This window comes from Nesoenas mayeri (genome assembly GCF_963082525.1).
Source record: "Nesoenas mayeri genome assembly, chromosome: 2".
Lineage (NCBI taxonomy): Eukaryota > Metazoa > Chordata > Aves > Columbiformes > Columbidae > Nesoenas > Nesoenas mayeri.
This window is the reverse complement of record NC_137543.1, coordinates 10,839,709-10,867,322: the sequence shown is the minus strand read 5'-3', so window position 1 is coordinate 10,867,322 and position 27,614 is coordinate 10,839,709. Positions and strand designations below refer to the sequence as shown.

General features: G+C 37.3%; 1 protein-coding gene across 1 annotated transcript in view; it reads right to left on the bottom strand.

The window, feature by feature from the left end:
• The window catches only part of ADCY8 (adenylate cyclase 8), a gene marked incomplete at its 3' end in the record, with an annotated part of 129,502 nt that overhangs the window by 32,487 nt on the left and 69,401 nt on the right, over positions 1–27,614 (bottom strand). The window contains exons 6-9 of the mRNA XM_080340061.1: positions 18,283–18,441; positions 14,179–14,449; positions 8,177–8,374; positions 1,470–1,570 (exon numbers count right to left, since the gene is read on the bottom strand). Coding sequence (XP_080196187.1) covers positions 1,470–1,570; positions 8,177–8,374; positions 14,179–14,449; positions 18,283–18,441 — 729 coding nt within the window. The remainder of the gene's footprint in view (positions 1–1,469; positions 1,571–8,176; positions 8,375–14,178; positions 14,450–18,282; positions 18,442–27,614) is intronic.

Sequence of the window (27,614 nt, the reverse complement as noted above, 5' to 3'; positions counted from 1 at the left end):
GTTGGCAGCATAACTTAATGGCTTCACAGAGGATAATTACAGCAGAAATATGACATTATTTTATGTGACTTAAAGTAAATTCCCCAACTCAATATTTCAAAGAATGAAAACTATTGGAAAGACTTTTAAATTCAGTGCCTACACTGTCAGAAAAATGTATGAATGGATCAGATATTTGTCCTGCGGGAGTCAGATATAAACTGAGATAAAATTCTGAAACTCCCATGCAGAGTAGATGCAATAATAGAAAGATGATTCCCTTCTTTAACATACAAACTAAGGCAACCTATCTGGAAAACTCCCTGAAGATCCTTAGTAAGATACATTTTTGATTATTTAAATAGTATGTTTCCTTCTACCAAATTCCTAGAAATCCCCAAAAGACTCCGGTCAGAAAATATTCAAACATGTACTTAAGCAAATACAAAATTCTGTCCTCATTCAACAGGGCTCTGAAGCGTTCACTGAAAGACACTTAAATGTGTTGTTAGGAAATGCAGAAGTTACCATGAGGAGTGTAAATCTTCTTGTACATATGGAGAAAAAAAAAATAACAGCTACCAGAAGTGAAGAATTTTGAATGTGTATTGGGAGAAGAAATTTTAAAAAGCAAACAAACAATTAATATTGGAGTAACATAGCACATAGGAACAGCAGGTCTGTTAATGCTCAAGATACTTTCCCAGCTAAGAACTACAAAATACAAGGGACATTACTGCCTGCATCTAACTACCATTTTGGTATTCTTAGACATAAACATGGTGAATCAGGTCTTCCAGAGATGATCCAAGAATTATTGCTGCATTATTGTAACACAGTGTCTTATTTCTTATATAAACACTGGATTTTCAAGGTTATTCTACAGGCAGCCATAAGTTAAGGTTCATCTGAGTGTTAGAAACGACCCGAGAATTGTGTTCATCTGGGCATTTCCATTTTAGCACATGTTTTGCCAAAGAGCAAATGGGACCAGGGCCTATTTTAGTGTCAGTCATGTTCTGCTGGCTCTGATGTGATGCTAGAAAACTGTTCTTAATCCTTGTACACACTCTTGTGTTCTCACTATTAAACAGTAGACAAAAATGCCAATTGATGGGTTTGACTGTGTGAAATGTGGACACAGAGGTCTCAGCTGTGTCGCATTTTCTTCACCTTGATAGGAAGTTGTTGCTTGGTCAGCCTCATATAAAAGCAGAAGTGGGAAAAATTCTACCAGATCACCTCCTTGCTTCTTCTTAATGGCACAAGGTTGTTTTCCCCAGCTAGGTAATATGTATCGTCAGCAACAAAGCACAACAGTACAGTGTTCTTGTGTAGCATGTAAGAAACAAACCCAAGACAAATATTTCTGAATACTTTCAGAGAACAAGAAGATTGTATTTGTTCATTGCATGTCACTCCTAGAAGAGTTATCCTGCTGTTTCCCCAAAAGTTCATTGAGATATAGAGAGATACATTTCTTTATTTACCTGGAAGAAGGAAGTAAGCTTTGGATAGCGGTGATAAATACAAGAACAATAAATGCACACACCAAGTTTGATTTGAATACTTCATCCCGCATTTGAGAATACTAGAATAAAAAAGAAACAGAAGAGTAAATTAGCTGTTAACCCATGCAGTGGTTTCATAAAGACAGATGCATAAAGGACACCTTGGGGAAATCAGCAGAGTTAACAAATCGATAAACCTGAAGTGGTTTTTTGAAATGAAAGACAACAAATAAATCATTAATAAGCTGGTGAAATACTTTATCCAAGAGAGCAAAACTCTGTAATTTGCAATACAAAGTTGATTTACTTGGTTGCCTCTTCTTCAAAATTATTTGCTTTAAAAAATCTCCAGGTAGATACCAGGGACTTGTGCAGCTGACTAGAATACTAAATACTTAATAGCTTAACCAGAGGAACCATGGGTTTCCTCACTTGAAGACAAACACTGAAGTCAGCTGTGACTCTGCATGCATGATGTTGGGGAGGTTTCTCCATGCTTGTCAAGCTGCGACCATTCTGTTTTATTTTTCTTCCTTTAAAATTTATTTATTTATTTTCAAGAAAAGTATGTCGTTTGGGACATTCTGTGACTATTAGGGATGTGAGTCATGATCTCTGTATCCTGACTTATCCAGAGCCTCTGCAGAAACTTGGCAATATGGCCACTCTCCAAAGAGAAAATGAAGGTATTATTACGTAAAAGACCATTCAAGGTACATTATTATTATGATGATTTATTGCAAAAGTAATTTTCTGCGTGGTATCAAACCCCTGAAAATGCTAGCTGGTTCCTCTTTTATTTGGGTTACCAAAAAAGGAGTAATGGATACATGGGTGGATCAGTTGAAGTGGAAATGTTACCCAAGTCCTCAGCTGGTATTTATCACTGCTGATTCAGTTAAACTCCCATTGTTTACAGCAAAGATTGGTCTATAGACATATTTTAGTAAATCACTTTGCTCTATACTGATGCCACTACATTTTCTTCACACAATAAAAAAATCCCACAGATGCCTGCCCTGGTCATTTTTCCTTCTCTGAACAAAAACTCTTGCAGTTTTGAAGTAGCTAAGAGTTGCATGTGCAAAACAAAAGGAAACCAGAGTCAAAGAGACATCAGACTCTTCCCCCTGCAATTTGGAAAAGAGGAAAATTACATGCATAGAGAGCATTATAATTGAGAAATATGAAAAAAGAAAATAAGAAATGTATCAGGAACATGCATTAAGAGAGTTCATCTATGAACTCTTGCATTTTATAGCTAATCTGCTCTTGAAATAAGATTCTATCTAGACTTAGACCATATTCACTACATGAACCTTTGGCAGGGATGTCATCCCAGTTATAAACCTCTGATCAAAACAATCTCAAGATCCTGAAATGATCCTGGTCACATTTATTATGAGTAAGAGAGGGGCTTATTTGTTAGCCAAAATCAAACATCTATCATTCTGAATCCTCCTTTGCAGTGATTTTACCTTGTGTCTGCCGTTGGCAGAAGCAGTATGACTTTGACGTGATTTTTGATGGTGCTCGCAGGCAACTCCACTTCATTTTCCTGCTGGAAGCACAGAGGTGCTGACCTTGATTTCATGTGCAGCAAAACAGAACTGCATCAGTCTGCTTAAATAATGGACCAGGGCTTTTTTGGTTGTGGCATAAAAAGAACCAAAGGGAAAAAGAAAGGTATGTTCCTTAAAATATAACCTGAAATCCAAACTGTTCCTTAGGGAAATTATAGCAAAATAATTGAATGAAACACAAACATGGAATTGCCTGCTGTGTTGAGCATTATGTCAAAAGGATGAATGCTGTCCTCTAATCAGTAAAAACGTGATGAGAACTTGTTAGCATCTCTGAGGCAGCACAAACACCAATGATAAATGTTGCACTTCTGTAGCTGTCCACTCCTTAATGACTTGGAGAAGTAATTGAAGGATAGGCTAAACCTCAAGGCACTTCCATAAGTATGGGAAGGCATGTACCCAACTACAGCCATGCAGAGCGGTAGGAAGAATCATGATGTGACCTACTCTGCAAAGAAAACCTTTGCTGCAGCATCCTACAGACCTACCTGTGCTGATGTGACTTGCTCATCGCGTAGCGAGGGCTCACGCTGCTTCCCATGGGGCTGGAGACATTTATCTGTGCTGGTGGAGGGGACGCTTTACCCACTGGCTCCCCCAGCCAGCTGAAACTGAGCTTCTGTAAGAAAGGCCAGCTTTCCTCTGCCAAGTAATGCTGCTTATTCTCCATGGCTCTTTGAAAGGAGAGTACCATTAATAAAACAGGCTTTACATGTTGAACTCGAGAATGTGTTTGTGCACCAAGGAGGAAGATTTTTCATCTTATCCTCACTGTTGATCTTTCACTCAGATAGGATCTTATGGCTGAAAAGGGAGACTATGGCCTTTTCTCTTCAAAGCATTGGTGTTTGTGCCAAAGAAGACATATGAGGAAGCTTAAGGCAGGAGAAGAGATGAATGAACTCCTGAGAAGACCAAAGGGTAGAAACAGATGCAGTTGTTGACTAATGACAGAAAACAAGATGCCAAACAAGCCCAGAGTTTTCTCAGTGTTTTTTGAAGACCTTCTTGCCATGGGAAGTTTCTGGGTTGAAGGACAGAGGTGAGGTCTATGTCTGCAAGGTTACAGCATGGAAGAAGGGCAAAATTTGTTTCCTACTCATTTAATTTCTATTTATCTCACCCATTAGAAATTCTGAAATAGAACTCAGATATGTAAATCTAATGTTTGACTTAAGAAAATCTGTACCGTGAAATGCAAAGCCTTTTTGATATTTTCAGTGTGCTCACCTCACAGAAAATGTATAGATGCTTCATCTGTAAGCCCAGTCTGATTTACTATCCCAATACACAGGAAGACTTAGAGTATCTTCATACAAGTCTTTACATTGGAAACTTTCATTAACAGAAACCCTACCAGAAGATAAAATTCCCTGCTCTGTTACAGTTCTTTATCCTATATGAAAGTACATGGTACTGATATTTCTGAGTCACTGCTATTGAAGTAGATCATCATAATGATATCTTTTAATTATTGGAAATCATCTAAAGTTGTATCAGATTTTCCTTATGAGCTATTACATATTTGGAAACCCTTAGTGTATTTTTACGCTACTATTAGAAGTACTCTCCTGTGATGAGTCTTTTGCTCTATCTGCCTACATTCTATTTGTGAAAATAACCTCTAGCAAAATTGAGAATGAACTTGTCTCTAAACGAGAAATCAAGTGCTATTGAGTAAAATAGAGGTTAATAATGACTAGTACATTTAGGTAAAAAATCTACAACATATACCAGGTGAGGATCCTGCACAAATCCTCTTAAAAAATAAAATATTACAAAATTGATGTGGAAGTATACGTTCTGTCTCAGAAATATAACATATTCATTAATGTAACCATTACTGCTTTCTGTGGAATCTACATTTATGCTGTCACCAAGAGGGACACAGATTGGTGGGATAAGAGAGGAATGGGAAGACGTACCAGTGTTTTAATGTGCTGTGATGTACCAGTCTGTTTAAACCATTGTGAACCAGTAGCTGTACTAGCTGCCATGGTAGTTTTGGGCATGCTGATTTGAGATTTTTTTTTTTTTTTTTTACCTTTTGAAACCCTAAAGAAAGCAAAACAGCACTTTCATTGCCAGTGTAAATCTGCTGTCTGCAATTGTTTTACAGTGAAACAAAGAAATGAAAAAACCCAGATTGTTTAAATAGAAGTCCAGTATGACATTTCAGATCTATTCAAGTCACTCCAAAAGATTTATGATCCCATGGGATAGCAGTCCTGTTACTAAAGCTGGAGGAAGAAATATTGTCTATTGTTCCTACGGTTACTCACTTCTCTGTGGCTTGAGGTACAGAGCTTTAACAAAATTCTCATTGAACAAGATTAACGTAACACTTCTTGATCGGGAATTTATCTATGGGTAATGGTTGTTCTGTCTAGAAAACAACTGTATAGTCTGGGGCGAGAAGTACTTACAGATGAAAGAAATAAGTGTTAGGCAGATGCCGGAGCTGCCCGAAAGTGAAGGAACAAGATTTTACACAGGAGAATTGACTTCAGAGCTACCTCTGACTTGAAGCTGCCACTGGTCTGTACAGAAAGTGACTGGCAGCAAACAGAACCGGCGGCGTGAGATGGGGGGTCCACAGACACACACTGTCTACTTGCTCAACACTGCGGGGAGCAGCTAAAGATGCTGATGCAGAAGGTCATGTAAGCAGTTGCAAAATGTTAATGACTAGAAGAAAGCATAATTCCAGACTGAAAGGTTAAGGGTAGGGTGGGGAGAGCAGAGGCAAAAGGCTTCTGAAATAGCTTTATGAAGCTCCAATTTAAATGAGTTTGTTTTGGTTTGTTTCCTAAATGGGCAGGAAGGGAGAAAGTGATAGATGTACAAGATAACTTGGAGGAAATAGTTACTTTCTGTAGGAAAACAGTTTACACATTATTTTTTTCGTGACTGACTGTAGATTATGGTTTAACACTGAAGCTACTGGGGCATACTTGTAATTACTGCACAGGCAAATGAGGAGGGAATGGACATTTCCCATGTTGTCCCACAAGAGGTTCCCCATGCCTACAATGAAGATGTGATTCATTTTCCTTAAGCCGCATCATCCCTTTGCACCCTGGTGCATTCTTCCTCCATCTCTGAGCACACCCATGGTGTCCCAGCACACTGAGCACAACCAAGGAGGTTGCTGACCAGTGACTATTCAACTCTTGGAAGTGGATGAACCAGAGCAAGTAAAAAAGTGCTGATATTTTTTAAACATTTATTCTTCTGTAACTCTAAAAATGAGCATGATTTAGAGGACAGACAGAAGATTCAGACTACTTTACAAAAAGGATTTTCTATTTGTATTGCCTGTGCTTACCAGCTGGGACTAACACCTAAGGAAATATTGAATTAAAGCACCATTTTCTCAGCATTGCAGCGTAGGCTGGCGTTGGAAATATCATAAAGAGGAGAAAAAGTACCAAAACAGCTCAAAATGTTGACTTTTAAATAGACTTTTTGTCAACCAGATGCAATTCAAAATGTTATTAATATTTAAAATCTGACCTATGTAATGGGATGGATTAGAGCATCTTTTTCTTCCCTGTGGCTTTAATTGTTTGTAAATGAAAATCTACCCTTTCTGTATAGATTTTCCTTGTGGCTGCTAATTGTGAAGTCTAAAATAAGAAGAGGGTTTGTATTCTGAATATGGGATCTGTTTTGGGGCAGTGTCCCTTTACTCCAACCTATGCTCAGGCCTCATTTTTATTAAATAGTAATGTAGGACTAAGTGAACCATTTACTAGATTTTCATTCATCAAGTTGTTTGTGCTCATGCTATTTCTTCTTTTGCACAAGAAAATCCTAATATACCATCCCCCACCTTCTAGGTTAAATGCTATTTTGTCTAGACTTTTTTCACTTTATCTTTTGACCTTGTGTCTTGAGAAGTTTAAAGATTACTCATGGATTTTTTGCCTTTGGGTGGTAGTTCACAGGATATCAGAAATCTTGGATTTCTCTTCCTCTGGTTCCCTGACAGATTTGCTTGATGACTAGATTGAAATAAATATTATATTGTCATATCTTCTGTTGCAGCAGTCATGGCTAATTTGATTTTGGGAATTCTACCTTGTGTTCCACAGTCATAAATATCTTCATGAAGAAATTGATTTTTTTTTTTAATGAACGTTTCTTTTTCCTTCTGCAGCATTGCTTGTGAAATAGGGCCTTAGATACACTTCAAACGGAATTCTTCTTTTTCTAGTGGTTATATTTAAGGTCTCACCACTGATACCGCCTGAGGACTAGTTTCCCATAAGTCAAGTTAAGAAGTGTATTTTCTAGTGGAGCTTAAAGTGATGATGGAGAAGTGAGCCTCCGTGCTTGCAATTCTCTGTTATTTGTCTTTCATTTCAGTCTAAGTGCATATCCTGTTGCAAACCTGCTGTTGCTGCATTGTAATAGTATATAAGTCAATAAAATCATTTGAGATCTGTGCAACCCCACCCCATGTCATCAGTTCGCAAGGAAAGTTGTCCCATTGGATTCACTTACATCTGGACGTAGACTGAAATAAAAATTAGTGAGATCTTACTGCTGTTGAGAAGCAGTAAAGACATGAACAATATTTACCTCTTAGAAGCAAAAAAGGATGTGTAAAACAAGGAGTTGACAAATTAGTTTTGACTTGAAATAAACATGGCAGCTGCCTAGAGGACATCAGATGGGTTTTATGACTAAATGAAAGAAACATATCTATATAAATATAGATATATATGTTGAATAGAAGTGTCAGTTTATTAATATACTCAATCACCGTCTATGCCAAAGCAACTTGTTATCTGACAGAAAACTGCTTGTTCTCTACAGCAAATGAAATGGGAAACAGGCTGTTGTTGTTTTCAGAAGCAGAGTTTGCTCAGTGTAGGCATTTTCCAATTGTAATCATTGCAGCACTATAACCCCTCCATCATGACATTATTATGATCTCTAGCTAATCTCAACTTCTGAAAACTGAAACAGAATTAAGAAGGAAAACAAAACCAGAAAACAAACAATGCAGGCTAGAACCTACAGGTTCTCTACTTCAGCAGATATTTATTACAGTTTGAGTTGCGAATAATGCAGCTACCAAGACCCAGCTACCTTATGCTCCAGGCTGGAGTCTTTAAACATCAGTGAAAAAGGCTTGATATGCTCTCTTCTCAATTTATCGCCACTCCGTAAGTCGATGGTGTGCTCTATTCGCTTGTTAATTTCCTCAGGCCCAGACTGGACATGCAAAGCTTGTGCAAGATGGTTTGGAAGCAGATTTATTGAATTTCTTGTTAGGGCAGCCAGAGTCTAGGGGAAAGCACATGCAAAAAGAATAAACCTGCTGGTCCCCTTGGGTTAAAAATGCAATGTTTTAGATCATGTTGCATTGCAAATCAGTACAGCATTCCATGCAATTCATTCAATGAAATCTATAGAAGTGTAAAATAATGTCTGTTCCACTAAACACATACAGTACCTCAAGGTGAGTATGTTAATGCCCTCTTTTATACAGACTAGGAGGTTTGCTGCTGCACTGAATGCTAGGAATATGTTCCCCTTTTCAGATTCTGCTAATTAATTATTAGAGCATGCATGAATGGAGTACACACCAAAATCACAGCAGGGTATCTAACTCATTGGTGTGTTTTAACAACTAAGAACATAAGCTACAGAAAACAGAAGTCAGGAAACAGAAGTAACAATGTTTTTCTTGATCTTAAAGTTACTGGATGTGTGTAGTTAAGGAACAGATAGTTAGGCAGGAGTGAAGAAGATGAGATTTCTGATTACTTCAGCATTGGTTTTCAAATAATACATTCTTCTTCACTACTGGTATATTTCAGCCAGTCTAGATTACAGACAGGTTATATGATTTAATTTAACTGTAAGTCATATTACTATTTTAAATATTATCTCAAATGCATAATTCCTTTGGTGTTTTATTAACTAATCAAAAGAAAAAAGAAAAAGAAAATACTTTTGCACAGCTTTGCAAAAGAAAGCTAGCAGAGATAGTACAAAGGGCGCTTCACCTTCAGGAAAGAGGTAGAGTTTGCTTTCATAAAGAGAATAAGTCAATCCAGTTTCATGGTATCATTTCAAGACATAAACCACAGTGAAGCAGCACTTTACCACTTGAAAGAGAAAATAAACTCTACTACTTGTGATATTCCCAAGGATTAAGAAATGTTAATGAATGGAAAGAATATAAACCTTCATACATCACAGCATAAGACATTTTAGAATGATTATGGATGAGAACACAGTTCTGCTTGAGAAAATTTATCTCATAGGTCATTGCTGGAAAGATCTTTTGCTTTACCTTCTGCTGAGCACTGCTGGAAACAGGAGTTTGGGATGGATTTGTCACTAGATTTCTCTGGAGAGTCAGTTCTTTTGCATAATGAGATTATATACAGCAAATGATCTAGGGAGATTCCCTTTTTCATATTCAAAGTATGGTCAGCAATTATATTCAATGAATCCTGGTTATCACATTAAAACACAGGAAGGGTCTCAAGTACCCACTGTCAAACCCTAGTTGACAACTTTCTTTGCAGTCCAAAAACAAAGTCCAAGTACTCCATTGTCACAGGCAGTATCTCGTTTTCTCGTAGTCCATCATTTGGTGAGTATCTGAAGACCCCAATAAACAGGCAGAAAAGGATTGAAGTCTTTTGTCTGTTGAAGTGAAAAGCAACTTTCTTGTTTGCTTTAGTAGAGAAAGAACTTCAAGAGAGAAGGTTTGGCAAGCCACTCTACTCATGTCTCCTCATTTTCCCATCAGAAAGTCCGTATTATCAACATTTAGAGAAAAAAAAAAGGGTCAGGCAAACTTTTCTCATACTCAAGTTTCAGATATCCCTGAATATATATCTCAGTTTTAGAGCTAAGATGGAAACTCTAAGGTTAGAGCCAAATTCCAGATAAACTATTCATTGAATCAACTGTATTAATATATACTAAGGTACTACTTTAGTTTAGTTATTACTATGTCTTCTGAACTGAGCTATGCAGAAAAGTAATTATCAGTTTGTGGTGGCTGAAATCTTACAAGAGGTTCTGAAGCCACTGTTAAAGGACAAGATCAAGTCAGAAGCTGTTGTGTGCATTAATTCCTCAGAATTAGTCCGTAGAGCTATAGCTCCACTGGAAATGAGGGTAAAGAAAGTCCCTAATATTTTAAGTGGTCATTGTGTTTCATCAACATGAGGAGAATTCTCTCAATTCATTCTATTAAGTGACTAAATTTTGCTTCAAATTATATTTTAAAATTTGATTAATATGAAGAACTGTCTTCTTGCTGAATGTATGAAGAGGTTTACAATTCATGGTAGAAGAAGTTGACATGAAATCACCACTATGGCAATGGTGCCAGTAGTGCAAAAATGGACTCAGAAGTTGCATTTATTTTCAGAGGATAACAAGGATATTCATATTTGATTTTAATGGAGTCACCTCACGCTCACTCTCATACACATACTCAAGACCACTGATTTCCTGTAATTAGTAATAATAATAATGAAAAATATCATGCAAATTATTGTCCCAATAATATGTTCTAACCACATTTTGTCTCTGTATCCCTTTCTTTGCTCTGCATCTTTTGAGACCTTTTCATAACAAGATAAATAAATATTGGTTCTCCCTATTACCTTGTTTACACTTTTGTGAACAGCTGTATGGAAGATACAGTAGTGAATCCTACAATGGGCTTTTGACCTTTCCTGTTGCTGACAATGACCATTCATCATACAGGAACACAGACATTATTCTGTTAGGAAAAAACCCAGCCAGGCTTGCGTTTGACACTAAAAGATGGGATTAATTAAAACAAATAAATAATAAAACTCCAACTTTAGAGATACTTTATAGAGATTAAAAAAAAAAAAAAAGAGTAGGTGGCATTAGATTTTACTTCCTTTCCACAAACTTTTCACACAATGAGTCCAAGCATGGTGACCTTAATAAAGAGGTGAATATTTAATCGGTGCCAAGAAGGTTTCACATTATTTTTTTCACACTGCAAACACCAGGTCTTGGAGGGATATAGGAAAACACAGGGTCATATGTATAATGTATCAGAATACAGGTTGGATTTATTTCAAGAGGAAGACACCTAAATAAAGGTGCCCAGGTGCTCACTGTCTAAACATCTATTACTGGCAATATACACTGTGGATTTTTTAAGTTGCCCAATCATAGGCAGCTATTGTCAGCTGAGATGCCCTACGGTGTCCTGGACAACAGTCTGGAGCAGGGAGATATTGCACAAGACCTACAGGAGCCCCATGTGCTGCTGGTGGGGCCCAGCTGCAGTGTGCAAGGGTATCTCAAGTTAAGAAGTTGAATCAAGCTCTTAGTGTGTTTTGATGTAGGTGTTTAGCACTATTTGAGATGTCAGAGTCTCTTGCCTGGCTTCTAACTGATAGTCCAGATGATTTCATAGGCCTCTTATAAACCCTTTCTCATACGGATGTCTCAGGCACCCTAGAGCACCATAAGGAGCTGTTTAGTAGGTGAGCTGTGTGGGAGATCAACACCTGGGACAGTCTGTAGAGAGACAAATGCTAGTGCCTTGGTTTTGAACTGAGTTCCACCCTGTTGTTTATACTTGTGTGTCATTTGGCAGTCTTTAAGTATAATTTTTGTGATAACTGGTAAGGGTCATTCCAGGCACCATTGAAATAAACTTATACAAGACATTGACATCTTAATATGCTTTTTTCCTAATTCATGTCTTTACAGGCCCATCAGGTGCTTCTAGGACCACACACAGTGACCATACAATGCTTTCAGCTACTTTTGCAAGGCCCAGTTCAACTTTATCAGCTACTAATTTTAGAGGAGGAGGCTTTCACTCTCTTAAGATAACTTCTATCTGACTTTTTTTGCTTTAGGAAAGAAGCCCAGACACTTGTTTCAATAACAGAAAGCTCCATCCATATTGGGCATGGGCTGAATCACAGAGCAGGCGCTTCCATCCTTGGCTTATCTCACCATTAGAGCTAAGGCACATGGTGCTAAACGTGCTGTAGGTTATTCTGCACCTTATTCATATCTACACAACTTCATTTCATTGACTTCAGCTGCCCAGAGAAAATGATTTTGAGGTAAAGAATATGAACTGTGACAAATTTGAATTTGGCAAGAGAAATCACCAGAGCCTTTGTCATTGTATATTCTTCCTAATATAACTACAGCTAAAAGAAAGACATGTGAGCAGAGTTGCTCAAATTTTATTGTAACTTATATCAAATAAAGAAATAATTTAAATGCTATTGGCAATTTTTCAAACATACGGAGTGATTTATTGTTGGGTTGCTGCTACTTGGATCCTCAATGTCTGCTGCTACCAGTGACCTTTAGGCTGCATAATTAATGTTATTAAATGTTTGCTTTGTTCAAGGCTGACACACTTCTGGAAAAAGGCTACTACAGCCTAGTATAATTTAAATCTATCATCTCAGTGCTGAAATACTTTATAAGCAGTAGTGTTTATTGTCTCAACTTTAAAATTTAAAATACATAATTGAATCACACATGGAATAGCAGACTTTTAAAATCTTATTTCCACTAAAAGCGTATTGTAAATCTCTGTAATATAAAACTATAGCTATTTCCAGCAGAACAAAAAGTTCTGAAAAAGCAGTGAGAAACTGTTCTAAAAATGGATTTTTATTGCCCTAAGACAAGAATTTGCTTTAAAACAACTGTTTAGTTAGACCTATTTCAATAATTTTCATGGGCTTTTTGCTAGTTTATTGAGTGTAAGTTGTTCAATGATCAAATGAAAAACACTAGTCCTTTATTTCATTTGTCCTCTTTGTTAATATCAAAGTCAGGTTTAGCTGAGAAAATGATCAATGAAATGATAGCCTGCTCTGCACAGATATTTTGGACTACAGAAATTAGATTTTCTGAAAGGGAAAGAAGAAGAAACAGAGAGAGATCAGAAGATATTCACAGCAGCACACACCCACACCTCCATTCCTAATTAAATGAGAATATAGAGACAAGTCAACGAAATATAGAGAATACTAAAAGGCAGTGTACATGCAGATACACAGATGTATAGAACATATATAAAACAAATGTTTTATATAACAACAAACTATGCCATGCTCTGGTTCAGTCTGAAGAGACACACCACCATGACTGATTGTGAAGGCTTATCGCTTCTGAGCAGATTTATAAGCAGAAGATGGTTGACAAAGCAAGGCCTCCACACAACAACGCTTGAAGTTCAACAGACAGTGCAGACAAGTAGGACTAAGAATGTGCAGTAGAATTAAGGATATATCATGTCATTACAGATCCCTCAGAAAAATAGAAGAAAACTCCAGCTGACCATCTTTCATAAAGACTCATCAGTCTTTAAAATGCTATGAAACATGTGGTGTCTGAGTGCATTTTAACCTTTCCATCTTTAATTCCTCTGAGCCAGCAGGCTTCACAAAGAGATTTTTGTGACTGTACAAGAATCCCTGCTTCCCAGGGTGCTAGCAATTAGCCATGCAGTGTTTTTGGAAAAGATCTGATCAGAAGCAGTTGTTCTGATTTTGTGTTTCTAACACGTAACATTAGACTAACTTACCTGCTAGTGAAGCTTAATTATGTCTTAAAATCTTTTTTTTTCTTTTTTTTTCTTTTTTTTTCTAATTAAAAAACCAAAACAGAACAAAAAAAACCCAGAATAACGAAGAATGGGCAAACTCTTTTCACAAGGTGCTTTTTTTAAGGCAAACATTTTTTCTTTCGCTTGTACATCAATAACCTACACTATGTTTTTGCTCTGGCAAAACATCCGTAACTTTAGCTTTAATTTTAGTTTACTTATTTATGGACTAGTTCAATTAAAACTAAACTGTGTAGTATTTAATTTCAGTTGGAAAAAAAAAAAAAAGGTAAAAACCTATGTTCCCCTGGCATTTCCCCAGTTTGGATACATGATTTATTTCTGCCCTGAAACAACTTTTTTAATCCTTTGCTATTACAGTATGTGTTAGAATGAAGGCTAAAGATGAATTTGTCTCCTCTGAGCTTTCCATTATTGAAATGGACTCAAGCATGCATTTGTACTTGATGACATTAAAGAAAGTTTGACTTACATTCTGTTTTCCCACTATGTTATCAAATGGAAGTTCAGGGCTCCATGATCCTTCTGTAAATGTTGCTCCACTGTTTCTCCTGTCAGAGGAGCTGACAGCCTCTTTCACAATATCTTCAGGCAAAGTCAACAGGCTCTCCTCAGGTTGCTTAATTAAATAAGTCTCAATGTTATGTTTCCTCAAGAATTCATTACGCTCTTTGCCGTGGCCTTCTTCAACTCTATAATCCCCATTCAGGCAGTCCAGAGTGGCTTTAGAGATGTGAATTCTCCTGCAGAAGTGAAATAAGCTGTAGTAAATATTGATTGTGCTCTAGTATGCATAAGTAAGAAGTTTATAAACTCTGTATTAACTTTAAACATGATGGGTAAACAGGAAGTTTTCTATTGTATATGATGATTTCTGTAAAGGAAATGAAATACTGTATTCAACAAACATGAGCTTCATTTGAGGACAAATGCTCTCAAGGCATGTTCACAACAATAAGATCTTGTGGATGCACAGAGTCCTGTCACAGGAAAAACACCTTGATATTCACACCTGATACTTTGGCTCACAGTAATAGTTTAATGGGAGACCTTACTGAGTAAAATACTATTCAGAGTGAAAGAAAATTGCAGGTAAATATGGTGAGAGGAAAATTTATGGTATGCATTAGAGCAGTTTGCATGAATGCTCTTTAATTTTCTTCAGTTACCTGAAGTAGCTGAGACTGAAATTAGCGGTCTGATTGTATCTGAAGTGAATTAGGGAAACAGGAAACTATATAAAAGCAGGTGGGGGTAATAATTTCTGGTAAGACTAAGTGATGATTCAAAGAGCTTTTGGGAAAGTGAAATTGAATCTAAGAGATGATGTACAAAAAGCTCAAATTTTGTGAAAGCATCATAAGGGTTTGGAGGTCTTCCAACCAAACCTGGAGGTGTCTGGTATTTGGACTTAACCATAATTATTAGTGTTTGAGAAGGACAGAAAGAAGTTTAAGTGAAAAAAAAAAATAGGTTTTATTTCTATTTTTAAGAAATTTTCAACTTCCTACATGTAGGGTACATTGCAGACACCTCTAAAACATATCCAAGTTTTTAGCCATTCTATGCCTTATATTGAAGCATCATAAATGTAGCAAGAGATTTTTCATTAGGCACTTAGATAACTCAAGCAAATAAATGTAGTGACTACATTAAGATACTGTAAAATCATCTCATTTTTCAAATGTTTATGTATGGTACTTTCTGTCAGTCAGGCTTGCAGACAGATTCAGTCAGTTAAAATTCTAGATCATTTCTTAATGACACATGCTGAGGCATTTTTCTCAGGCACCACAAAATGACTTGTCTCCACTGAAGGAAGTGGTCCTAACATACTTCCTGTGAAATTTCTTCTGGAACTTTCTTTTGGATGTCATTACATAGTTAAAATGCGTAAAACACTGCTGGAGTAGAAAGACTATAACCACATGTGTGATGTATATGTATTGCTAGAAAATAAGATGCTAGTTGTCTTTAAGCATTGTAGAGTACCCAGGAGTATCAGAATTTAACACAAACTGGGTCTGCATAGAATACTAAACACGAGTATATAAGTAAAAGATAAAAAGTTTGTATCTCAGCCATTTTTCAGTCTGTCTCAGCTTCCCCCTGAAGTCAATGTGGGTTTTGTGCAACATTTACTGTCTGGAGTCATGCTGTTATGATGTCCACAGAGATTAGTACTCTTTTGTAGTCAGTATCAGTAAAACTGACAACAAAAAATCTCCCCAAAATTTCTCAAATATAAGCAACTATTAGCCTGGAGGGAAGGAAGGAAGGAAGGAAGGAAGGAAGGAAGAAAGGAAGGAAGGAAGGAAGGAAGGAAGGACGGACTATCTTTGTGTCATTTCCACTCATATAATTTGGGAAGATTGTTTTATAAAGTCCTGAACTACGGATATTATAACGGAAATTATAACAGCTTTAACCAGAGTGTGGAGCTGAATATTGATGTAATATCCCTAAATGGACCAAATATTAATAAATACTTGGTAGATTAATGATATTTTCTATTTTCACCTTTTGTACAGCTTACTTAAAAAACTTAAAATCCATAGTCCCAATATGTCCTTCTAATTTGATATGAATGTAGTAAATTTGGAACTTGAGCCCTAAAATAAATAAGTGTAGCCTAGCCTACTGTTGAAAACAGATCAGGCCCAAAGCTTTAGATCATACCTGTCGTTGATACATCCTAGAATATTAATTATTATATAGACATGGCGAAGAAATTTTTTACAGTGAAGGTGATGAAACGCTGGCCCAGGTTGCCCAGAGAGGTGGTGGATGCCCCAACCCTGGAGACATCCCAAGCCAGGCTGGATGGGGCTCTGAGCAACCTGATCTGGGTGAAGATGCCTCTGGTCATTGCAGGGGGTTGGACTGGATGAGCTTTGAAGGTCCCTTCCAACCCAAACTGTTCTATGATTTTGTGATTCTATGACCATCCACAACTCCAGAGAAGTTTTGCTGAAAAAAATAGAGGAAAGCAGTGCAGCTCTGTGAATGGAAATGATCTCGGTATTGAGGATGACAGAGGGATTTGAATGTTGGTGGCAGGGAGAAATAAGGAGAGGCTGAAGTGAATTTATCTGCTCTATTAAATCTGCTCTGTGCACTAGGAAAGCCTGATGTAAATCACTGTTTTGAGGGACCTGGTGAATTGCTATCACATACAGGCTTCGTTCTGTTGGCAAACTACATGGAGGAGTGGAGGTCACTCTGCTGCGATAGACTGCAGCCTGGCCAGGCATTTTATCAACAGCAGCAAGGTGATGCATTCTCTGGGTTGTTCGTTAATAGCAGTATTACTTGCATGCATTAACAGCAATAGACTGTTTGTAAGTGTGGGTGGTGAAACTTAGATGATTAATTTGCTCATGTTAACAAAGCAGCATGTGACCTTTCTTAGTTATCTGGGGTTATCATGTGGGATATACAGCAGGCAAAGAAAAATTTGGTACTGTTCTATAGGCTAGTGATGTATGCAGAGTACAGGAGTTGTTTTCAGAGTGCTCAATTTTTCATTTTCTGCTGATTCTAGGAATATATATTAGTATCAAAGTCTACTGTGGAGAACAATGGAAGGGGCCTACATTTGCAAATACAATATAAAGCAAATATCTTTCTAACTTCCTGGGAACATGACAGCTCTGACAGATGGTGATGTGTGTAGTGAGTACAGCACATGACTCAGATTTGATGACTTAAAACCTCTCTTGCTCACGATGACAGTACCACTTAGGCTTTTTCCACATAAAGATATCCACTGATATTGCTTCTGTGTCCATGGCCTAAAATTAAATTGTTGTAGGAACTCTTTTGCTACATCTTTCATCAATGGAAGGTAGAACTGGAAGTGAACAGAGGATTCCTGAAATCACTACTGTTGATTCAAATTTAGGATTTGCAACTTCCAAACTACCATGAGATATAGACCATGTCAGGCAGAAATAGCATTCAGTCTTCCAGGTGAATCAGATACCTCACACAAAGGAAAAGTAGGCAGCTCAATGGAAAACCATATATTTTCACTTATAGATAGGCTGATATAAATGTCTCAAAACACCTACCAAAGATCAAACTATTTAAAAGACTTTCTAGAAAGCCTGCTGTGCATAACACCTTGTTATTAGAGTAATAATGTAAGAACACGTAATTCTTCCCAAACGTTGTGCATTATGGAATAAAATAAATTATGTCCTTGTGCCTCACAACCACATTTGAATGGAAAAAATGAGAAAATGAAGCCTGGAAAAACTCAGAAATGTTTAACACCTAAATGGAAAATTTGGGCTACCTCTGAGTATTATATGGGCTGAATACAACCACTGACCTCTTCAGGAAATAATAGCTGTCAAAGAAAAAGAAAGATTTTTTTGTCTTTTCCAATGCTTCTGCAAGCTGACCATTTCTACCTTTCTTGACTGTAGCCTCACAAATCCTTGCAAACCACAAAACAGAAAAATAAATTCATATTTGATGAAATAATGTTAGACAGTTAATCTGTTGACAAGATTAACAGTGTACTGTGTTGGCAATGTTTTCTGACTGTGTGATATACACGTTGCCTTACCCAGGAATTCCACCTGACTCGAGTTTGTTTGCAATATCCACGTCCCATGACCAGACATCAAACTGCCACTTTCTCAGGCCCAGCACTCCACACAGAACCGATCCCGAATGTATCCCTATTCTCATGTCAATGTCATGCTTCGTTCTTGACCTAACATATCTGTAATATAAGAAAAAAAAGAAAGAAAGAAAAAAAAAAGAAAAGAAAAAAAGAAGATTCATGAAAGTATATATATTGCACATTTTCATATCTTTTAGAAAATGTTACGATGTAAAACACGATGTCATTTGTTATAAAGAACCACTTAGTCTGTAAAACAAAGAGATAACTTTCTAGGTAGCAATGTACATGACTCTAAAAGCCAGATTATCATTAAGTGCTTAATTGCATGCATGGTTCAGTGGCACATATTATTATTCCTATCAGACAGGAAGACAAAGAGGAAGATAAAAAGATGTCTGAGTGAAATATCTGGACTCATTGAGTCCTTTAGCTTGGAATTATAAAAGAGCATTCAACATTACAAAAATCATCCAACCTGCATATATTTTTATATTCTATTGTACTTTTTTGAATAATTTTCAATATTCAAAAAATGTTAGTTTATTGACTGAAATTTTCCAGAGTTACTTTTTGTCCAAAGGTAAATTATTTTCAGATGATTTGGCTAGAACACCTTTTGCTCTGTTATGATAATGGTGTGATCCTAAAATCAGTTTCTTCCATTGTGAGATGGCAAAGACCATTTTACCTCTTCAAAAATAAACACATGTGGGCATATTTGTTAACAGTCTCAAAAAAGAGACTTTGTTCCAGCACAGTTTTTAATTATCTTATCTATTGGTTATAAAGGGAATTCTATTGTGTTACAGTAGTACCGTTTATCATACAAGACAACATATATCATTTATAGCCACAGACACCTTAGTAGTACCTTAGATCTCTTCCAAATCAGTATTGGGATACTCCAGCAGATCAATGTGGGAAGCTCACAACTAAAATAATTGAGCTGTATCCACTGGGGTGAGAAAGAGAGCACTTTCCCAGTTCTGCCTGTGTGACAACAATTATTTGCACCAGAAATACTCTTAGAGCTAGTGTTCATTAATATTTGAATAGCATGCTCAGAACAGGAAAAGCGTGTTGCTGCTGTTGGTCTACAAACAAGGTTTCTGTTTCTTTGTCAAGAGTCCCGGTTATACCGTCACCAAAGTCAATAGCAGCACAGTAAGATCACACAACAGAGCAGGGAAAGAATAAACAGCTCTGTTCCACAACTCTGAAGCTAACTACCATTGCCTCAAATGCCTCAGTCATCACCTTGACAGGCCCTCTCCAGGGGAGAAAAGGGTAAATTGCTCACTGCACTCAACAGTTGGCCTTTCATTGTGGCAATGGGGCATCAATTCAGTTTGGGGAAAAAAACAAACGAGTTTCAAAATGGAGAGCAACTGGTCATATAAACATGTGAGGAATTGAAAATAAGCAATTCATCTTTATTTCTCTTTCCTGCAACTATGGAGAAAACATATGGTATATCCCAGTGCAGTTGTTTACCCACCGCAGAAGATCTGTTCATATCAGGAAGCTAATATATTTCAAGTATCTAAAACAAAGTGATTTAAAATTTAATAATAAAATTAAAAACAAGCCTCGGGAAGGAATTTATCTGTGTTATTAGACACTGATTTTAGAGTTTTCATCTACAAATTCTTTATTGGTTTGCAAGCAAGAGAGCTTGAAATATCAAAATTAAGCAAACACCTGTCTCTGGAAGATAGGACATGGAAACAATTCCTCCACACTGAAGTGGTGCCTTACAGCTAAAAGAAGCAACCACACTGCAATTTGTAATATGTTTTGAAGATTTGTTATAAATATGCTACAAAAATAACTAAACTAGCACTTAAAACTGTAAGAGGAATTATCACACAACTCTCCACAGGATCATTTCCCCAGTCTGCCTTTTTCTTTTGTTCAGACTAAGATAATTATTTCTCATTTTGTCTGATTTCCTTATCTTGAAATAAAAAGCTAATTGGATCCAGAGGAATAATTAAGCAAAAAAACTTTTCATTGAAAAATGCACACAATATATTATCTCTCTCTCTATGTATAGATATACACACACACTATTAGACCAATATAGATTTTTAAGTACTATTGCATTTAATTGCTAATAAATACTAGTATTTAACATTAGACAAATACTAGAATTGGGCAATCATCGATGGCATGAAATTTAATGAGTCCAAATACCAGATTATATACTGGGGTAACGCCGGGCACAAGTGGGAGAGGAGTGGCTGGGGAGCAGAGAGGGATCTGGGGGTGCTCATTGACAGCAGCTCCATACCAGTGTGTGCCCTGGCAGCCGAGAGGGCAAACCCCATCCTGGGGCACATCAAACCCAGCATGACCAGCAGGTCAAAAGAGGGGATTATCCTGCTGTATTCAGCATTGGTGTGCCCTCACCTTGAGGCCTGTGTGCAGTTCTGGCCCCCACAGTTTAAGAAGGATGTTAAAGTCCTTGAATGTGTCCAGAGAAGGGCAACAAAGCTGGTGAAAGGGCCGGAAAGAATGTCCTTTGAGGAGGGGCTAAGGACTCTGGACTTGTCCAGTTTGGAGAAGAGGATGCTGAGGGGTGACCTCATTGCTCTCTACAGCTTCCTGAGGAGGGGAAGGGGAGAGGGAGGTGCTGAGCTCTTCTCCCTGGTATCCACTAACAGGATGCGTGGGAATGGTTCAAAGCAGTTCCAGAGGAGGTCTGGACTGGACATTAGGAAGCATTTCTTTACCAAGAGGGTGGTCAAACACCAGAAGAGGTTTCATGGAGAAGTGGTTGATGCCTCAAGTCTGTTAGTATTCAAAAGGCATTTGGCCAATGTCCCTAACAATATGCTTTGACTTTTGCTCAGCCCTGAATTTGTTAGGCAGTTGGACTAGATGATGGTTTTAGATCCCTTCCAGCTGAAATTATTCTATTCTATTCTATTCTATTCTATTCTATTCTATTCTATTCTATTCTATTCTATTCTATTCCTATAACTTACGGCCTCGTATTTGTACCTGATATGGGAATGAACACACAGACATCTCGTTGAAGAAACCAAGTACAAATGATGGTGCAACTAAGCTATGCATCCTTCTGTTTAAAGAGTGTTCGCTACAGATTGTTGAATTTTAGCATTCTCTTTGTCTTAAAAATATGATGATGGCCTGAAAAGGCTTCAGCATCTTCAGTCAGCCACATAGGACTTCTACATTTGTTCAAAACTGCACATAACTATGCTGTCCATGCTGCCTCCTACATGACTCTGCAGACTCTAACCAAGGTCTCATCCCCCTTGATTCAGCTGTTGTCTTTCACAGCCTCCCAGCAACCTCTTCCTGTGTGCTGCTCAGGTGATATTTGATCTCAGCTCTTCACCTGCAGTCGGGGAGGATTTGGCTACCTGCCTGCATCCTTTGAGGGTTGCTCCATTTTCCTGTCAGCTGCAGTGCTGGTGCACCTGCAGAGCCCCCATCTTCACATCCTCCTCTTACTCGCCCTTTGCAGCAATGTGCTGGATATTTGGATAGTCAGGAAACCAATTGCATGAGGGGACCTGACTGAATTGAGCCACAGGTAGTCTAAGATATATTTAAACAGGCTCTATCCAGAACACGAATCAAAGCAAAACAGAGATCTAATGCTGCTCTCACTGCTTTATTATTTGCAACACAAGACTGAGATCAGAGCTGCTGAGAACATGTTTGTGGAGACATTAATTTTCACCAAACTTTTGTTATAATGCTTTAAATTGAATAAAGAAGAGATGGTTGTAGTTGAAAAGTGAGGTGCTTGATTAGTATTTAAAAAACCCATGGAGTTATTATTTTTCTTAAAATTTAAAATGATGTGGAGTGAAACAGATTTTTGAATTACATAGAGAAAGGGACTTCACCATGGTCAAATCCATCTCTGTAGTAGCCAGACTGCCACATATTTAAAGAGGCTTTTTTAATATACTCCCATAGGAAAACAAACCAACCGACAAACAAAACAAACAACCAAACCAAACCAAAACAAAACAAAAACAAACAACCCCCCCCAAACAAACAAATCACAGCTTCAAAACTCTGGAACATCTTCATCAATAGGGGCACTTCTCATTTATTCAGTAAAAAACTCATAAATAATAATAATAATAGTATTTGCTTCAAATGTTTCACAGGCTCTCTGCAAATACTTCGACAAAGCACATGCATGAAGCTGCATTATTGATGATCTATAAAGCAACCCTGTTTACCTCACAAACTGTCTGATATCTTATCTGAGATGAGACAATTATGACTGATGCTATTCATGCCATATCTCATTTCAGTCGTCGGTGATAAAAATTTTATTGATTTTAATTGGATCTTTGTGTTTCCTTCTGGCCAGCATTCTTTGATGGGTATTTGATTTTTGTGCTGCTACTTGGAGGCTTTCCTATTTGCATGTAGAAGATGAACCAAAAGTCAAAAATCTGCTTTTCAGCCTTTTCTGTAGCTGCCAAAAATTGGAATGTCCTAGAATTCATGCCTTGCGGGTTCAGACAGTGGCACGCGTCTGTGCTCACGAGTTTAACTCTACAAGGCTCTGTCTACAGTTTGAAATACTTAAAACTGCCCCAGATTTTTTTTTTTCCTGGCCAACTAGCTCTCTCACATCCTATTCCCAGGTTCAGGAGTTCATGTATGTCATAGACAATTTCAGTAGGCAGTTTGGATGCAACTGCCTGGTTTTGGAGGTAAAAAGAGTTGAGAAGAAAGGAGTTAGCCAGTTGGTGTCACTTTTTCTTGGTGATAGCTGTTATTCCCTGAGGCTGTTTAATTTAGCTATCAAGACACAACCATTGTGATCCTCATGCAGATGTAATAGGAAAATCTATGTACTCCGTTTGAAGTAAATAAGGGTCATAGCTGAGCCTGCTTTGAGCAAAAGGTTGGACTAGTGATCTCCTGAATGCCCCTCCAGCTTGAAGTGTCCTATGATCCTAAGGTTCAATTACCTAGAAAACTTTTTGGTTGGATGCAACAGATTTGTGGAATTTTCCTAAATGAGCTCAAATTTTTTTTGGTTCAGACATTAAAGAATAGTAGGTGAACTCAGGTACATGATCTTTTCTAGTGTGATTCTGGGAACTGTATCATGCTTGTGCATGAGCCATCCATTATTTTTAAAAGCTAAGTAACAGGGTGAACTAAACTACTGAACAGTTCAAAGAATATAGCTAAGGTACGATGACTCACAGGATATAACACTTTGTAGGTGGACTTTACACAGCGCTGAATTTACAATTTAAGGTAGATATTATCCCAAGAGATCAGTTTAAAAAACTCTGGTTGAGTTTACCTTAGAATTAGAGCGTCAGCAGAAACTATTATCTGGAGAAGTTTCATATCATCAGACTTATTATTAATATAACTGACTTGCTCTGTCTTCAGATGGATACTATAGCTTATGGATGAAGTAAAGACTCTGCTGTATTCCTGTTTCTATGTTTGTCTGCTCTGAGAGGCAGGAAAGTGATATAGTATTACAGCACAAGGAACTACAAACAATATTATCACAAGTCTGCTTTTTAATTTGAAAAGTATGTTATAAAAAGCTATGCAATTATTTATACTCCTATGCCATCTGGGCAATGTAGCTTTGATTGTATTTGTTGGCACATTCAAAGAAAAGAGGTCTCAGAACTTATTAATCTTTACCCAGTTCAATTTATATGAACGCTCAACAGCACAAGCAGGGAAAGAGACACTGTCCTGATGCTCTGTTCATTCACGGTCAGTGGCTGAAATGGGCACATGGAGGTGACAATGTGATCAAGTCTCAGTGTGAACCCTTTCACTCTGTGGCCTGTCTAAAGAGTTCTGGCTGAACTTGTGAATATCCCGCAATGCCCCTTCCACCATCAGACAGAGATGAAGGCAAGCAATAGGTTTTGGTTTTGTGAAGCATCATTTTGTCTTCTGTAAATCCTAGCTTGTGTAACATAGGCTGAGCCTTGTACAATATACAAGAAATAATCTGTGGAAGAAATCCTGAACTGGATCAATTCTGGTTTTATATAATTATATAATTAAAGAATGATTAATTAATTGTAGAATATCAAAGCAATTCCTGGCTGATTCACTGCTTAAGTAACTGCTTTAACAAGCATTGATCACTTCATATATATATATGTATATATATGTTTATTTTTTAACATCCAACAGAAGAAGTTAAAAGCTGTTTTTCCTGCAAAAAGCATGAAAACTGCCAGGTCAGTCACTGAGATAATCTAAAATAGCTGTGGTGAGTTTTTGTTTTGGCTCGATGTTTTGTTTTTTGTTTTGGTTTGTTTTGGTTTGTTTGTTTGTTTGTTTGTGTGTTTGGTTTGTTGTTTTTTTTTTTTTCCCCTCTCTCATGAACTGGTGTTAATATTAGTAGTTAATTGCAGAATTTTAGTGACAACAAACTGTTATCTACTTTCTGGAGTTTAGCTTGCATTTTATGCTGGGACTACCTTTTCTGTCATAATAATTACTCTTTCAGCTGGTATTTTAGTGGGACATAATCCAAGAGATGACCAAACAAATACACCAGCATAAAGGTTTGTTTGAATTTCCGCTCTTATGTGGATTGTTGTTGGATTTCCAACGTTATACCATGTGAGTGAGACCTTAAGGAGATGGACCTCACAAAATCTCTCTCCCCCCTCTATGTCCAGCCACAGGGATTTTAGCAATAAGGACATATGAGAAGGTGGTGGTGAAAGCAGCAGCCTTTAACCCTTGGAGGCATCTCCTGTCTCTTAAGGCTGCTGCTGTGTCCTGAGCTGAATAGCCGAAGGAATGGTTACGTTGTCCACCTTGATACCCTGTGCCACATGGGCTGGCACATTTTAGCCACTTGTGCCTGATGGAAGGATTTACTCTAGGAAGAAATTCAGTTTTGATCTGAAAACAGCAAGGGACAGAAAAGCCATCACTTCTCTTAGTAATACCATTGCCCATTTGTAAATACATATTTTTCTGCCCATAACATTTTTTATGTGCTGCTACAAAATAGGTTCTTAGTCTTTTTTTTTTTTTTCTCAGTTAAAAACATCAAGATTCTCAATTCTATTATTTTAAAGGCACTTCTGCCTCACAAGTTATTTTTGTGACTTTTCCCTGTACTCTTATAAAAATGTTTAACAAGCTTTTTAATATGAGGCCACCACAACAAGATTCTTTATTCTCATCTCAGTCCTGACATTGATAGACTGCACTCTGTAATTCACACTTTGAAAGTACTCTCTCCTCTTGTTTATGATTATTTCACTTGCCTCTTTTCACAGTCCTTCCTCTGCTTCCACTTTTTGTCACCCTTCCTCCTGTTCTCCTTTACCTCATTTCCCCTCCGAATTTTCCTCACTATGCTCTACATCAGTATTCCTCTTCTCACAGCCCAACCCAAAGAATGGAAAAGCCCAATGAATAAGCACGTTAATTTCTATCTGGAGCATAATGTGAGATTTAGAAATTATCTCAGTTCAGCTTACTTTTATATTCTGTATCTTTCTGTTATGTATTTTATACCCATTTAACATAATTGAAGGAATGATTGTCTTTCATAGGACAAGAGGAAATGGATATGAATTGTGCCAGGGAAGGTTCAGATTGGATATAAGGAAAAATTTCTTCACTGCAAAGGTTGTCAGGCATTGGAATAGGCTGCCCAGGGAAGTGATTGAGTCACCATCCCTGGAGGTGTTTAAAAGATGTGTAGATGAAGTTCTTAGGGACATGGTTTAGTGCGAGAGGTTATGGTTGGACCTGATGATCTTAAGGGTCTCTTCCAACCAAAATGATTCTATCATTCTCACCAAATCTATCCTCATTGTTTTGTTAGGTCTTAAGCTCGTGTTCCATATATGGCTGTCAGCAAATAGATATCCCCATCTTGAATTTATCGTATAGAGCATCCATAATCCCATCCAGCTGGCACTCCAGCACAGCCTTGGAATTTCAATAACATGCAATGAAATGCTGATGACCACTTTATTCTTAAAAATCTTTCCCTCCCTATATAGACATAAAGATAAAGATAAGATAGTTGCTCTTTCTTATAGGTAAGAACAACTGCAGATTTAATTTGCCTCTGTGTTATTGCTGACACTCATTTAACTTGAATGATAACCGCTAAAATGAAACATTATCATCTGATGACTAAACATTCCACTAGCATCTAATTTCTATCAACTGCCACTGTAGACAGATATTAATACAATAAAATACAGAAAGTTACACTGTATGTGAAAAGATATGAGAAACAGCTGAATAAATGAACCCTTGCAAAGATATTTTTCTTTTTGTTTTAATTTGCATTTCTAACTGCAGATAAAGACAGTTTACAGAAAGATGGGTTTTGCAAGACAATCAGAGCCCAGATTCTTACTCATACACAAATGTGATGGGGCAAAGTTCCTTGCTTTAGAGTAAATATCAGGCTTCATGGAACCTTCCTATGGCTGAAAGTTGTATTTCAATTGTACTCAATGGCTGCTGAGTCTGCTATGTGGAAAATTAACTCCATCTCAGTCAGACTCAATGTAGAGGGCAAAGTAAAAGAAGACAGAGTGGAATTACAAGAATAACTTTATTTTTATAAGATTTGTAACAAGACACAGTGATGACAAAAATCACTACAGAGAAAATAATGATCTTGGATTGTTTTGTTGCATTCTGAAGAGTTCCTTACATCTGCAAAGAGATGAGCAGAGCAGCAAGACTCAAGTCTAGATCCTTGGTGTATGAGCTCAACATCAAGTTGTAGAGCCCTAGTTAATAATAAATTAACACTTTATGAATATGAGCTGTATTAAAACACTCAGAAGTCCTTTGTGAGTCAATCTGTCCATGTAGATTCATTTTACGTTTTGTGTAATGAATAGATTTGATGTTCTTGTTCAATTCCTGCTGACCATGCAGTCATCAAGAAGATTAGAGGGAAAAGCTAGTAATGGTACCCTGAGATGGTAGATTTTGGGGCAACATCTCACCAGAATCATTGGTACTGATCTTTGCAACATTACCAACTACCTGTTGTTGATAGAGAGAACATGAATCTTGCAGGACCTGGGGAGGAAATCTGTTCTACTTAATTTAAAGTTCTTTATACAATAATTACTTAAAGAGCTTAAGCTAGTATAAGAATCAGGGGGTGTAAACGTAACTAGATTGCTCTCCATTATTTAGGTGCCTAAATCCCAATTATAGGTGAGATGTTGTAACATAAATACTATTTTATATTTTAATGTCTACTAAGCACTTGAGCT